This window comes from Podarcis melisellensis, assembly GCF_964234715.1.
Source record: "Podarcis melisellensis genome assembly, chromosome: 5".
NCBI classification, from domain to species: Eukaryota; Metazoa; Chordata; class Lepidosauria; order Squamata; family Lacertidae; genus Podarcis; species Podarcis melisellensis.
Window position 1 is genome coordinate 45,990,520 of NC_138537.1, and position 16,059 is coordinate 46,006,578.

Here is a 16,059-nt window from a genome sequence, read left to right on the forward strand (position 1 = left end):
AATTCAAGCCCTCTTGCATATGACATAACTAGACTAGACTTGACTGCTCAACTTTCAGGAGATCCTATCGAATATTTCCTTGAAATTGTAAGATCTAGAAACTTGTAGCAGTGAAATATTGAGCCATCAAATATTCACATAGATTAGTTTCTATTTCTAGGAATTAGAAAGAAAGTATAATGGTATCCCTGCAGGGAGAGCTGGCCGCTGTTATTTTATTGAGAAATCGCTCTATATAAATGAAACCTAGAATGAAGGAACTTCAGACAGCTCTTATCCACTATCATTTTTACCTATTAATGCATCTATAATTTTCTCTCTAAATAATAGCTTGTTACATAGAGTTAAGGCATGTTTTAAATTTGCTGTGGGCTCTACAATTGAACAAACTGCTAACTGAACTGCAATGACCGCTCTCAAAAGAAGTCATGAATGGAGCTAGAGGGAGTGGATGAGAAGGGAGGAAAAGGGAACCCACTTATGCTATGGTAGTGAGCAGAAAATAGGAAATAGGATGCTGTTGTTTGCAATGAGTGTTACTTTATGCCAGGGGTTTCCCAGTTTTCTACTCCCAAGGTCCACTTGAGAAGACCACCAGTCACCCAATGGCAGGAGATGGGGCTGGAGTCAGTCACAAAATGCCATGGAGATAGGATGCTTGAAGATATTATAGCTCTAGCCCAGTGATGGCCAAACTTGGTCCTCCAGCTGTTTTGGGACTACAGCTCCCATCATCCCTAGCTAGCAGGACCAGTGGTCAGGGATGATGGGAATTGTAGTCCCAAAACAGCTGGAGGACCATGTTTAGGCATCACTGCTCACTCCACTTCTTTCACTTCTGTCTCCATCTCCTCCATTGCTTCTCCTGGAAGAAAGGCAAGAGAGGAGATGACACACAAAAGAGGCTGCTGGGAGGCAGCTGGAGAAAGTGCGACCAACATAAACCAAAGCAGTGGGCCGCCTGTGGGCCCTGGCCCACAGTTTGAGAAACACTATGCAAATACAAACTTTTTCTATGAAAGAGTTACTTTTCCTTATCTGGTGTTATCAAGAGACCATGGCATAGATATTCCTTTCATTCTGTCTTTAAAAGCATTCTGCCTCATAGGAATATAGGAAGCTGCCTTACACATGTAGCTCAGCCTTGTCCACACAGACTGACAGTGTCTTCTGTGGTTGTAGACAAGGAACATTCCTGGGCTGACCAGGAGGTGAACCTGGGGACTTCTGCATTCAGAGCAGTTGTTCTACCATTGCTTTATGCCTCTTTTCTTAAGTTTTATTTATATAACAACAATATATTGTTGTTTATACAGTCTTTGATTCAGAACTTTTGTGTGAGTGATGTATACTGTGGACACTTCAGAGTGTGCAACCTGTATGCACACAGCTGCTCTAGAACTGGAGGGGTTTGCAAGAGAAGGGTCCATAAAATCATCACAGGAAGAAGGAAAAGAGTCAGCTAGACTGTCTCTGACCTTCCGTTGCCATGACACAGATTAACAGTGGCACGGTTGGTTTTGCACACAGGAAGATTCTATGGGCTGTATACATACCTGGACTTGAAAGCCTCCTTGGACCTTGTTTGAGCCTCACTACCTTGTTTTCCACATGCACAAGCAAGAAGATGCCACAGCCCATGCTCACAGAGGCTGCCCAGCACCGACATGATCATATGCAGAACAATGCATTCCTGTATCTCTGGCAATGACAGGACAACCTTTCATGTGGCGCTTTGTATTAATCGCAACCCTTAAGCCTCAGGTTTTATTTTCAGCAACATAAGTGCCATTACAAGTTGGTAAGCTGCATCCTCCGCTCACTGATAGGAATGTGTCAAGCTGCATCTGGGCTTTAATTCTTCATTTTCAAACATTAAATGTCAGGAGCTCAATTAACATTTTCATTAGTGTATATTTATTGTGCTCCTATTGAGGCTACACAGAAGTTTGGGACTGACTCTTCCTTTCCTGTTATCTTTAAAGTAAAAACAAAACAAAACAAGCAGCTTACCTTCCTTTTTATTAGGATGAACTTCATGTCTGCTTTAAAAGTTAGTCACCCTGCAGGGTATGGAATGTTAGGAAATAAAGACACGGTGTGAGTTATTTCACCTGAAAGTCATTGTGTATCGTAGAGCTTTTAAACCCAGTTGTTGTATGCAGGCTTTGAGAAAAACCTGAGTATTCTGTGCTCCACATGCAGACAAACAGGTTGCATTCCATCGTGGGAGACGTGCAGGACAAGGCAAGAAGGGGTGGGAGTCCTTGCACTAGCTTCCGGGTTAGCTGAATCTAGCCCTGAATTTTATATCAGATTTACTAAACTCACTTCAACAAAGGATCAAGGAGAGGTCTGACATCTCTTGACTTGAAGTTCTGAGTGGTTCTTTTGAGTACTCCTGGAATGATCTGCCAAGCTGCAGCAGACACAGAAGTAGCACTCCACCAAATGCAAAACAGTTCCAGGGAAGGGATATGTAGTTGTGGAATTCTAACACAAAATCAGGATGTGGCATGCAACAGCTGAGAAGGGAAATTGGGGTCTGAATTTCAACATTGCTGTTAGGTCTGTTATGTTAGTAGATTCCCAGGGAAAAGGAGGCAGCCTATGTTGTGCCTGGGTGTTATGGGTGGCTCATAGATAGTTTTGTTGAGCAAATGCAGAGATGGGGAACTGCCCCAAAGGAGCAGGATTGCAGCCAGTGCCTCTCATGTCCTCCCTACCCATTTTAATGCCGTGTCTGTTTTGCATTAGTTACTCCTCCGGCTCAGGGTTAGGGAACCTGTGACTCAATCTGCATTGCCAATTGTCAGGGATGGTGACAGCTGTAGTCCACAAGGTCTGCTGAGCCACAGGTTCCTCATTTGTTAACTAAGACATGGAGGGATTCTGTTGGTTGTATTTGCTTCTGATTACCTTCTGAGTTTGTTTAAAAATATAAAGAGGTAAATGGAGGGGGAATCACTCTCCCTCATCCAATTCCTTCAGTTTCACGAAGTGTTCAAGTTAAATGCAAATTAATGCAAATTAATTGGCTAAAGCATCAGATTGTTTTCAAAGGATTTAACGGGGTCCTGTTTGCGTGCCTGCTATTTATGGCTGTATGTATAACCATAACAGTTACATGTTGTTGTTGTTTTTAAAAAACAACCTTATTAAATGGAACACACTCTTTTATAATTTAATTCATTGCAAATAAACCTCAGCATGACTCAGCATAAACACAAATCCACTGAGCCATGTTTTTCAGTTAGTTCATTCCATGTTTTAAGGCTTTTCACTCAGTCCTTCCATCTGCTCCACAGTGGTTTCCCCTAATCTCTGAATTAAGGGCAGGGAAGTACAGCTTTCTGCAGTTGATTTGCTGAGGGAAAAGTGTGATTCCCCTCTAACCACACAGGAGCTTATTATATATGTATCTGCTTGTATTTCAGGCAATGTGGGTCCAGAATTATCATACACAGATGTTGGCATGTTTGTTTCTTCAGATGGAGGAAACTCCTGGAGACAGGTAATTCCTATAGAGGTTTAAGGAACATTTGAATTTTCTGCATATCTATATATATGTTTCTAGTTATTTCATAGGTCTTGGAAGGACTCTACAATTCATGCTATATCTTACATAATTGCAGATCTTTGAGGAAGAGTACAATGTGTGGTTCCTTGACTGGGGTGGAGCACTTGTAGCCATGAAACATACATCAATGCCCATTGTCCATTTGTGGTAAGAATAATTTCTTTAACATGTTCCTTAACAGAGGAGGTTTTCTTCTAATAGCAGACTTTGAACTGACTCTTTCATGGTTCCTTCCATTGAATAACATTATCAGATATTCTACCACTTGCTATAGCCCTTTCTTAAGAATATTTCTAAAAAAAGAAAAATGATAGTGACTTGCTTAAAGGTACCTTAAAATTTAATTGTTACTTATTAACACAGTTATGCCTTATATTCCTGATCTGAAAGGGTGAAAAGGCTGTTGAGCAGCATTGAAAAACAATTGCATATTAAATAAATGACAATTAAAGCTAATTCCAGATAAGGAAGAGAAATTCCACAACCAGCACATTCTATTATTATTTGTTATTAATTTATTTGATTTATGCACTTCCTTTCAAGAGTTTCCTAGGGCGGCTTACAAAAAGTTAAAATTGCATTAAAATAGGAGTTAGTCCCTCTATGTTTAATGGAGATGATTTCCTGGCGGATGTGCACAGGATTGCAACCTTAACTGAGTGGCATTAGGGAAAAAAGCAAGAGTTAACAGACAATATGCAACAGAACAGCCACACATCCCATGTATATATCAACTATGCCATTGCTCTTTGAAAAATCCTCTTTTGCCACAGTGTATAAATAGAATTTCTGTTGGTACTTACAATTATAACACTGCACTCTGCAATATACATTGCACTGAGTTGTGCTTCTAATGAACTGACCTGCTCCAGCTTCTGAAGCTGTTAATGGAGAAAATTGAAGGGAAAAGAGCTTTCAGGAACTGACATCTAAACACCCTATGTGTGTTAATCAAAATAATCTTGCAGATGGACACTTGTGCCTCTCTGTACAAAATGAGGCATTATGGCTTTCATTCAAATAATAATAATACAGCTTTTCAGTAGTCACAATGTGGAGTTATTAATGAATAGTGCCCTTCAGCTTTTATCACTGATGGTGGGACTGGTGGTGTTGGGGCTTTGAAAGAAGACAATGAACTTTAAGCTGAAAGTTCAAACTATATTTCTTCAAGCATTTGGTTTCCCATTATGGCTAGAGATGCTGGAGAAAATTGATCTTTGCAAGTTCCTATGCAAAATGACCTGATCAGCACCTCTCAGGTGAATGTGCAGATCAGAACTTCAATAGCCGTCAGATTTTCTACTTCACTGAATGTTGCAATGCTGTGTTGGGGATGGGAAAAGTTAAATGCATCAGCATTTAACTACTTATTTAAAGGGAAATATATATTTGAATATGTATTTTTGCTGAAATGCATTTTTTTGGGGGGGAGTCACACACAGAATCAAATTATGAAATGATGATGATGGGAAATGGGAAAGTGGTATGCAACAGATGTAGACAAATTTGCCTATTCTTAATTATGGGGTCTTTTGCTAAAGTGAAGAATTGCAATTTATTAAGTGATAACCAAAACCACCAGATTAAATAAAATATTTGAAGTCACTTCCAATGATATGCTATAATACCATTTTAGCATATTTTCAGTAGGGTTGATCTAAAGGAGTGTGGGGTGGGTGTGCTCACTCCACCATGAAACTATTTCATTTTAGTGATCTTTGGTGGAAGACAAGGATTAAAATGGTCAGCTCTTTTAAAGTGGTAGGCAGAACAGTTTTCACTGTGTTTTGCTAAGAAAAGGAGACTGATCACAATTTCACACTGAATCTTTCTAGAAGAGTGCTGCTCTTTCAATGAAAGCTTTCTGTTCTCTGAAATGTTGCCTTTTAATGTAAAAAAGATTCACATTAGCCCTGTTTTCCAATGTTATAGACATTTTCTTAGATCCAAAGAAACTAACTGAATAACCAGCAATTTGTTCATTTGTTTTATTTTATTTATGAGCCTTCAAGAGCCTGCTTTTAGATAGCTGAACAAGATATAGATGTTAAAATAAAATCTATCCATCAATAAGCTGTCATGCTGTACTGTCAAGCAGATTTAAATTTTCAGTTCCAAATCCAATTTTCAATTTATCTGTCTTTGGAATCTAAATGCATTGACTGACTTGTTGCTCACTAATCAGTTGATTAGATGGAAGGGATCTGCATGGTGTTTTTTTTATATAATGTATGCTGATGTTCAAGTATGTCATTAGAGGTTCCTGAGGATCCAATCTTTACAAATTCCTCTACATCATCACCTGATCCGCAACTCTCAGACAACTCTCGAAGATAATAGATCAGAACTTAGTTATCCATTAGATTTGGCTCTTCTCTGAATGCTGTGACCCAGTTCTTGGTAATTTAAACATATCAAAATACACATTTTCATTTAAGAGAAAATACACATTTAATACATATTTGCTTTAATGAATAAGAACATAAGGAGAGCCCTGCTGGATCAGACAAATGGCCCATCTAGACCAGCATCCTGTTTTCATAGTGGGTGTCTTGCCAAATGCAAGGTGGTTCTTTTAAAATGAGATGCAGAGGCAATACAGACACAAGTGAGTGAGAAGATTAAAGATGTTATTCTAAACAGCAAGCAATATAACCATGACCAAGCAGGCACTTTGATCTGCCACTTTGAAGCCCTCAAGAAGTGGCAAAGTGACTCCCCCAGGTAGCTTCAGTTTGCACGGCCCTGCAGCCATCAGTCCATGCACGAACTTCTCCAAACTCGGCCCAGCACCATCTGATTTATAAATAGCTCTGATTTATAAATAACCACCTGCATAGCTTGCCTGACTGCCTATGCTAGGCATAGGCAAACCTGGCCCTCCAGATGTTTTGGGACTACAACTCCCATCATCTATAGCTAACAGGACCAGTGGTCAGGGATGATGGGAATTTTAGTCCCAAAACAGCTGGAGGGCTGAGTTTTCCTATGCCTGGCCTATGTGCTACTAGCTACGTGCAGATTATTCATTAGCTATATCTCCCAATGGTCTTCAAGAAGATCAAACCTATCCATTCTTAAGGAAATCAGCCCTGAGTGCTCACTGGAAGGACAGATCCTGAAGCTGAGACTCCAATACTTTGGCCACCTCATGAGAAGAGAAGACTCCCTGGAAAAGACCCTGATGTTGGGAAAGATGGAGAGCACAAGGAGAAGGGGACGACATAGAACAAGATGGTTGGACAGTGTTCCTGAAACTACGAACATGAGTTTGACCAAGCTGCGGAAGGCAGTGGAAGAAAGGAGTGCCTGGTGTGCTCTGGTCCATGGGGTCACGAAGAGTTGGACACGACTAAACAACAACAACATATCTCCCAATGCTTTACTTTCTTCAAACAATGTCCAATATCAAAAGAAGGTACCCAGCAATATTTCTTCCTTCCAACAGATTAGGACCAGGAAATTAAAGGCTGTTCTTCAGCCATCAAAGAGCTTAGAGAGGGGGGAGTTAACTGGAGCAGGAATGATAACCAAGTTAGAGCACTATCTCCTCGAAATACAGATACCTTCTGGATAGATTGCCCATACAGTGACCAACCATATGGCTGTGGGAAACCTGCAAGGAGGAGCTAAGCAACAGAGTACTCTGCTCTCCTGCAGTTTCCAGCAACTGGTATTTAGAAGCATTACTGCCTCCGTCTTTGGAGGCAGAGCAAAGCCTCCATCATGACTAGTAGCCATGAATAGAATTATCATTTGTCTAATCATCTTTTAAAGCCATCCAGGTGTCAGCTTCGCCTTTGAGCCAGTGCCACCGACTGGGCTCAACCTCTTCAGCCCCGACTGGGTTTAGGCAAGCTGGAAAGCACTTCCAGAGACCTTCCACACAGGAAGCAGGTCTAAGTGCTGTGGACTCACAACTCAGAGCTGTGAGCACCAAACTCACTTCCAGTAGTCAGCGGAGCACAGCAGAGCATGAACCACACGAACGACAGCTTCTGTAGAATAACCTCCTTTATTCTCTACAGCTACTATACAAACTAACTACAGACTAAATGGAGACGTTGGACTGCACTGAGTGTTACAGCTGCATGAGCAGCGACCTTATCTATACACAGATAACACTCAGACTCCACTTTGAAGTCAGGCTGGAGCGGAATAAGTAATGAGCAAAATCCGCCCCCTCCTCTCTGAAACATCAGCAGATTCTTGCAATGGGAGGGGTGAAATATCCTCACCAGGTTGGTGACCTTCACTGCCTCCTGCAAAAGAGAGTTCCATAGTTTAACTATGCACCGGGTGACAAAGTACTTTCTTTTTTTCTGTCCCGAATATTCAAACATTCAGCTTCACTGGGTGTCTATGAGTTCTAGTGTTATGTGAAAGGGAGGGTATATATGTAGGAATGGGATGGAATGGTTATTAGAGGTGAAGAAAAAAAAATTGAAAGAGACGGACCATATGTTGACAGGTTTGCCCAAGGCTTGATTCTATGAAACATCCTCCACCATCAAGACTTTAAGACTTTGACTTGGCTTTTCTGGGATTTACAGAAGGATAGTGTGGATTCCACAGGGGCTTCTGCTTTTTGAATCCAAAACTCAGTGAAGACAGTTCTGCAGGGGGAAAAGAAATCTCATATCAAATATAGCCACGAACTACAGTGGAATAAGCAGAGTAAAATCCTACCCATTGTAAATAAGGATCAAATTTTGTGTGGTAGTTCTGTGTGGTTCATCTCCAATTTATTTATTTTTTAATCAAATGCAGCTTTGAAGGCTGCACTTGGGGGCATTTGTGTGAAGAGAGGGGTTTTTCCTCTCCCAATGTTTTCTCACCAAAAATCTCCCCCCCCCCCCGGTGTGTGTGTTTGTGTGAGGAATGGGGTGGTGATATTGTAGCTGGATGAAAAGGGTCTATGAAGCCTTTGCCTTGTTCCTCCTTTCCAAATTGCCACCTCTGAGGCAACATTTAATTTGTAAAAATAAGTAAATAAAAATGTCAGAGAAAGCCTTCAACATGACTGGCCATCACTTGTTGTTTGGTCCTACCGAAGGGACCAAGCATAGTTCTTAGCCATCTTGCATAAAAATACCTCACTTATGTATGCTCACCTGCATATACATTTTTGTATAGTTAAGGTCAGCAGCTGCAGGTGTATTCACTAGACAATGAAAATCTGTAGTTTGTTCTTCCTTGTGCTCCATTCCTTCAGCTATAACTAGGATAATTTCTATGTTTAATTCTGGAATTGGAATATGCATGCTTTGCCTCAGGCTCCACCTACTCAAATTCAATTGCTTTCCCCCTTCTTTTATATTGCTGGTGAGCTGACGTGCATTGATCAAACAGGAAAAAAAATAATATTGATACTATTATGCATAAGAGTGCATCAGGATTCTTTTTTGACATGTTTTTTGATGTGCATGTGTGCTCCTGTGCATATGCAAATAATCTTGATGCAATTATATTGACAGAAATAATCTTGATGCAATTGTGTTCACTGTTTTTTCACAGCAGCTTCTTAACATACACAAGTGCACATGCACACTAGTAAACTTATATGTGCAGTCATATATACTGCCTTATCAAGTTTTCCAGTCTCTGTCATTTTTGCATGTGCTCACTCATAAACCTATCTATTTCTGTACTAAAAAAATCCCCACTTTTAATATGTTCTTGAAAACATATTTTAAAGCTCATCTTATCTGAAAATGCGGATTTCTAAATTCATTTTTCTTACACACACACACACACACACACACACACACACTTTTGTTCATGTTTCTTTAAAACAAAAAACAAGAACTCTCTCTGAATATTTGTTTGTAGATCACATTGTCCACAGGACCACAGATTGGCCCTGGAGGTGTGGATTAAGTCAGGTCAGAACAGAAAGCAGAAGATAGGATTCCTCAAGCATTCCTAGTTCAGCGATGTTTGACAAGATAATTCAATGTGTTGTATTCCCAGAACACTTTATTTATTTATTTTTGCTTGAGTTTTCATATTTCAGTCCGCATACATTCTTACTCGCAGAGTTGCAATACATTCACACTATGTTTCTTTCCTTTTTGAATAACAGTTGAAGTTTTAACTTTGTACCTAACACAATGCATATTTAAATCAAGAACATAAAACCTCCCTTTGATTATTTTTTAAAAAACCCATTCGCTCCTGCAACAAACTAATAGGCAATAGTTGCCTGCACTTGCTGAAGTGACGTCTTCTGTTGCAGGATCCAGTTTCTCCTGATTGGAGCTAAGCTGGTATTCAATTTGGGCAGCACCATCCCTCTTTGACTTTGATAACTGTTCATGGCACATTATTTCTTCAAAGTGCCTCAAAGCACAGCATTAATTAATAACAAGTCAAGGCAGTGAAGATTGGCGCCTGTTTATAAATCCAGCTATTGTCGCTCACTATCCTCAGAAGGTGCTTAATTACTTTGGAAATGGCTCCAGTGAAACCCTTTTATGTGCATTTATCTCCTCTCTCTCAACCCCAGGGTGAGTTTCGATGAAGGAAGGACCTGGAATAAATATGGCTTCACATCAAAACCTCTCTTTGTGGATGGGTCCCTCGTGGAACCAGGCATAGAATCACAGATAATGACGTAAGTGGCAGAGTTAATCAAGGTGCCTTGACAAGACAGTGGGTTTGTGCCTCTTTGGCTGGGTTCATTTCAGGGCAAGGCTGTCTGTATGCTGGCTCTTATGCTTCATTAATAATTGTATCTTCTCTGTCCCCATCCCCCAATAGCTTTGATAGTTGCATTTCTGTAGTACATTGTTTCCTTGGATGCCAGATCAAATGCATGCAATGCAGAAACAAGCTCCCCTTATTTACAGAACCAATCAAAGTCTAGGTCACCAGTTCTCTCTTATAAGCAGTGGCTAAACAATCTGATTTATGTGGACATGTTCCTAATTTTCATGCTCACGGTAAATGGGAGTTTGAGTTTATCTCATCCATCTCATTTGTGCCTTGAACTTTGATTTTCAGTGCACAGTTTGAGGCATTTGTTTTGTCCTATAAGCCCTTAATAGCTCCAGATATTAAGCCCAACATTAGCCTTACCTGTAGGGATAAGGAGAAATTCAATTCACTTTGCATTTTAAGTTTGCAATTCAAGTTTGCACTCACACTTTCCAAAACAATATTGAAACCAAAACACAGCCAACCTCTGAAATTCAATTTCCTCTGAATTTTGAAATGCAGTCCTTCAGCCAGGTAATGTGTATAATCATGCATAATGGTATACTAGAGTGATATATATATATATATATATATATATATATATATATATATATATTAGTGAAAGGAACATACAAAGATGCATCATTTTAGGGGAAAGTGTTTTGCAAAAACTAGGTAATATTGCATAGATGATGTGTATATTAGGGGGAATTCACAATTAAAAGTTGACGATTTTTCCTGAGGGCCTTAAAAAAATAATCAAAAACCTATGTGGAAATGTTGAGAACTCAACTTAAGATTGGGGGAAAATGAGAAACCAAAATGGACAGATTTGCCCATTCCTATTCATCCATACTCGCCTCTTGTCTGGACCTAAGAATATGTCTGAACAAGCTGTAGGACCTTTATTAGGCAGTAGCTTTTTTATTAGTTTTATTAAATATAGTTTATTAAACTTATTCATCACTTCACGTAGCCAAAAGGAATCCCAAAGCAAAATACAAGAAAAATAAAATACAATAGTACATATCATTAAAACAAGGCAAATAAACTAAAAGTGTTCATCCATGATACTCATCTACATTGAGAATGAACACTAGAAACAGCTACGGACATTTAGACCATTTATATTGTCCAAATGCTAGGATTTGATGTTTGATGTTTTATCATGTTTTTAATATTCTTTTGGGAACTGCCCAGAATGGCTGGGGAAACTCCTTCAAATGGGTGGGGTATAAATATATTAGTATGTATGTATGTATGTATTGGTTGATTGATTGATTGGCTTGGCATTGAAAAGATGACAGTCATTGGCAAGCAAACTTCCATGGGGATAGCATTCCCTGAGTGGAGGGCAGCCATGGAAAAAGCCTATTCTCTTGTTACTCCCCTATAAATAGCTCTTGGAGGGGTCACACAGAAAAGGGCATAGGATGTTGGTTCCAGGTTCTAGGGAGGCTGAGGTCCATATGCTGGATTGCTGATGCAGCTGCCGCATCTACTCCTTCAGAACTTCTCTGGTCAATTTAATGTAGAATTATTGCTGCTTTCAGACTCTAAAAGAGTCATTGACAAGCACAGTGGGGAGATCTCTTTACATTAACCTGCTTGGACTACCAATTTCCTTTTCAAAAACTGTATTCTAGTGCAACAAGGTGAAGAAACTCTATGTTAAAATAAGTACGCTGTAGAAGCATGCCGTTTCTAGTACTAAACCAATCTTACTACAGGGGAAAGGATTCAGCCAGCATATTTGGTAAAGGCAAACAGCTTATTTTAAAGTGACAAGCCATTAAGCTTTATCTTGGTTTGGCTACTTCACACCTGAGAGAGTGCAATGTGCTTAGATTCCTTATTATGTTGTTAGCAGTGGCTTCTCAGTTTGTCCAGTGGATAATGATATGTCAGCAGGAGACAAAGCTACGGTTTCACAAAATGGTCTGTTTCTCTTCCTCTTTTTTTTGTTTGTAGGTATGTCAGGATTTTATTTCCAAGGAAATGTGGTTGCACTGGGAATGTGAAAACAGTCGTTATCTATAGCAAAATTGCTGTGTGGGTGGGTGGATGAGTGTTAGATATGGCACCTGGAAAAGAAAAACACACCCCAGCTTCTGCTTTCATAAAAATGATGTCAAGTGAAAGGCAGTGTTTTGGATGTGTGAGACAGAAGCAGGGGAGTATGGATAGCTATCAAAGGGAGCACTGAACAATCTACACTGGGTAGATTTATTCCGTACACTCAGCATTTCCAGACAGCTGAAAACTTCCTAAGCTAGGAGACATGATCATGTCAGTACAGTGGTACCTTGGGTTACGCACTTAATTCGTTCCGGAGGTCCGTACTTAACCTGAAACTGTTCTTAACCTGAAGTACCACTTTAGATAATGGGGCCTCCTGCTGCTGCTGCGACGCCGGAGCACGATTTTTGTTCTCATCCTGAAGCAAAGTTCTTAACATGAAGCACTATTTCTGGGTTAGAGGAGTCTGTAACCTGAAGCGTATGTAACCTGAAGCATATGTAACCCGAGGTACCACTGTATAAAATAGGTAAAGGTAAAGGTACCCCTGCCCGTACGGGCCAGTCTTGACAGACTCTGGGGTTGTGCGCCCATCTCACTTAAGAGGCCAGGGGCCAGCGCTGTCCGGAGACACCTCCGGGTCACGTGGCCAGCGTGACATCGCTGCTCTGGCGAGCCAGAGCCGCACACGGAAACGCCGTTTACCTTCCCGCTGGTAAGCGGTCCCTATTTATCTACTTGCACCCGGAGGTGCTTTCGAACTGCTAGGTTGGCAGGCGCTGGGACCGGGCAGCGGGAGCGCACCCCGCCGCAGGGATTCGAACTGCCGACCTTTCGATCGGCAAGTCCTAGGCACTGAGGCTTTAACCCACAGCGCCACCTGCGTCCCCTCGCCACCTGCGTCCCCTCCTGTATAAAATAGCTTGTATAAAATACAATGTTTCCCTAGATTTAGCTTTCCCAAAAGCTCACATCATGACAATAGTCTATTATTTCCCTACTGTAGCCAAGACTTAGCAATAAAGCAATTTATTTCACTTCATCATAGTTCATTGGCAGTGCAGCTAAGTCTTCTTGCTTTCAGTTCAGCTTCTTCTGTCTCTTGAGTCTAGATCCCCTGCAACACTCTCCATCTTGGCTTCTTTCTTCTGATTTCTGACCCTTGTTGTACCCAGGTTTCTCTTCCCCTTTCAGCTTCTTGAAATTTACCTTCTATGACTTTTTGAACCCTCTGGCAAGAGCAGCCTCTAAACAGAAAGCATCCATTCTACAACTGAGAACTGGCACAAAATGGCCGAAAAGTTCCATTCCTTCGCAGCATGTTTAGCATTAATGTGCTTTTGGGGGTGTGGGGTGTGCACCCCCCATTTCCATTTGCTTTGCAACCTCTTTTAAAGCCAAATACATGTACATAGATAATTAGCCTGTTGTGCGATTAATTGCTCAAGCAATTACCCGAGGATTTATCTTGATACCAAATTATGATGGGTTTCCCCATATTGATGTAGAATGAATTACTGGCTAACTCTGTTCCAAATGCTTGGCTTCCCAAGCTTCATGAGGAAGATAATCTTACGAGATGTTTCTGTTCCCTAAAGATAAAGCATTTCAGGCTGCAAACATAACTCTGTCTCAAACGTGCTTTGATAAGAGACTACAAAGTGCGCAATTGAGCTAGTCTAGATTTCAGTTCACAGTTCAGTTTTCAGGGCTATATGAGGCTGGACAACAGTACCTGGCTCACGATTCAGAGGCTTAGCTCTCCTCTTTTCATTTTCTCATTGAACCTTGAACCACAGAGTCCAGCTCTGTCCTTGGGATAGGCCCTAAAGCACTAGGCAAGCGGACATAAGAATATGTTGCAGAGTGCAAGCCTTTTATTCTGCTATCAATGCCGTACCTGCTTTTGATCAGAATGGAAATGTCCCTTGTCAAGGCTGAGAGTCTGTCAGCCTTTCATGAACAAGAGTAAGCAAAGAAAAACACAAAAAACCCAGAAGAATAAAATTTTTAAAAACACAAAGAAGGAATGATATGCTTGGGGGAAATGCCATTAAAAATTAATGCTCAGTTCCCTCTCTCTTCTCGTTCAGAGCTATTTTTCATGTAACCATGAATCCTTTTGAAGCAAATGTCACACAAAGCTGTTTGGAACATCGGAGACACATTTTGGAAGAAGCCCCCCCCCCATTCTAAAGCCTTGATTTGTCGTTCAGCAAACTTATATTTTGATATTCCATTAATGTCTCTTCCCATCTTTCTTTCCTTTTTTTGCAGGCGCAACCAACTGACTAATCTGTAAATCCGGGCTGAATAGAACACCCTTGTAATTATATGTTCAGCAGATTATGCCGCTAATTGCACTTGGCGTATTTGGTAGCTTGCAGATCACTCCTTGGCATGTCATTTGCTGTGTTTTCACACTCATGCCAACCCTTTAAGGAAAATGCCTCTTCCATTGTTAAGTAGTTGAATGGCCATTTTCTAAATGGTTTCAGCACCTAGACAGAGATGGAATCAAGATCTTCTTTGTAGCTATTAAGATAAATTAGCATTCAGCATCTGGGTCTCTCCTGTCCATCTCATTTCCTTCACTTATTTTGAGAAGTCTCCATCACAGCTAGGTGGGAAATCTTTCTCAGTGCATTTGTAGGCATTCCATTGAGAGAAGAGAACAATACATCTCTCTCTCTCTCTCTCTCTCTCTCTCTCTCTCTCTCTCTCTCTCTCTCTCTCTCTCTCTCCTCCGCCCCTCTTTCTCTCTGTGTGGTCTGGGTCTGGCTGGCTTTTGTGACATTACTCACCATTGCAGTGTAATGGCTTCTATTTAATTGCTGCCTATGACAACCATTTTGTGCTGGGGCATCCATGACACACTGTTGGGTGTAATTCTGACTATCAGTGGTTCACACTTGGTAGAACAATCTTCTATTGCTGCTAGGTCATTCACCTGTAACTTGTTTATGTCTTTCCTGGCGTGTCTGAAAGATAGTGAGAACAGTTTGGGCTGCTAATGTTATTTCCCCTAGTGGTCTTTGCAATATTCAGTCCCAGTCTTCACCAACCAAAATGGCAGCTATTAAGCCTCATCCATTCAGTGGGATTTGGGACTGAGCTGTAAGGATGTGCGTGCCATATACATTAATTAGACAACAGTTATTCACGGTGTGCAAAGACTTACCTGGGGCTAAGCCCCATTGAATTCATTAGGACTTGAATAGACATAATTTAGATTCAGACAGGTGGATACTCCTGTTCTTCTGAAGAGCCACAGAAGGTTTCTGGCATTAATTTCATAAAGACTTGCCACTGGGAAAAAACATGGGTCAGATTGTGGTTTGTAATGCAAAACGTGAGCGCAACAGAATGGGAGAAAGACTTTTCTTTAGCAGATAGACATCATAATAAAATTGACAACAGCTTACATCCATACTAGACATACATGAAAACTCCCATTTGCCTAGCATGCTCAAGCATTTCTGTCATACTTGAGCACAGGTATGTCACAAGTGGAGAAATTGAGTGGTCTCTCTCACTGATGCATCTTTCTGTTCCCCACATCCTTCCCTCCCACTGTGCTGTGAACTAGGGCAGCAGAGGAAGTATGTACTGTAATCAGGGAAGGATCTGTGTGACCGCAGAGGTGAAGCATCCCATCTCACCATCTGCCGATGGGGAAAGGGTGCCCACCACTGCCATCTGGAATTGTTGAGGCAACTCAATACTCATTGCTTAGAGTCTGTTTACAGTCATACCTC

At 40.9% G+C, this 16,059-nt stretch overlaps 1 protein-coding gene and 1 long non-coding RNA gene across 3 annotated transcripts in view; one reads left to right on the forward strand and one right to left on the reverse strand.

The window, feature by feature from the left end:
* The window catches only part of SORCS3 (sortilin related VPS10 domain containing receptor 3), a 399,928-nt gene that overhangs the window by 321,117 nt on the left and 62,752 nt on the right, over positions 1 to 16,059 (forward strand). The window contains exons 12-14 of the mRNA XM_081912026.1: positions 3,438 to 3,514; positions 3,636 to 3,727; positions 10,092 to 10,199. Of these exons, the coding sequence (XP_081768152.1) occupies positions 3,438 to 3,514; positions 3,636 to 3,727; positions 10,092 to 10,199 (277 nt within the window). The remainder of the gene's footprint in view (positions 1 to 3,437; positions 3,515 to 3,635; positions 3,728 to 10,091; positions 10,200 to 16,059) is intronic.
* LOC309370407 lies at positions 13,313 to 15,691 on the reverse strand. 2 transcript variants are annotated; one of them, XR_014168543.1, is made up of 4 exons: positions 15,483 to 15,691; positions 15,106 to 15,282; positions 13,878 to 13,893; positions 13,313 to 13,446 (listed from the first exon to the last, which is right to left on the reverse strand). It is a non-coding gene; the product is annotated as an uncharacterized lncRNA (long non-coding RNA). The 2 variants fall into 2 exon arrangements; XR_014168542.1 differs by lacking the exon at positions 15,106 to 15,282.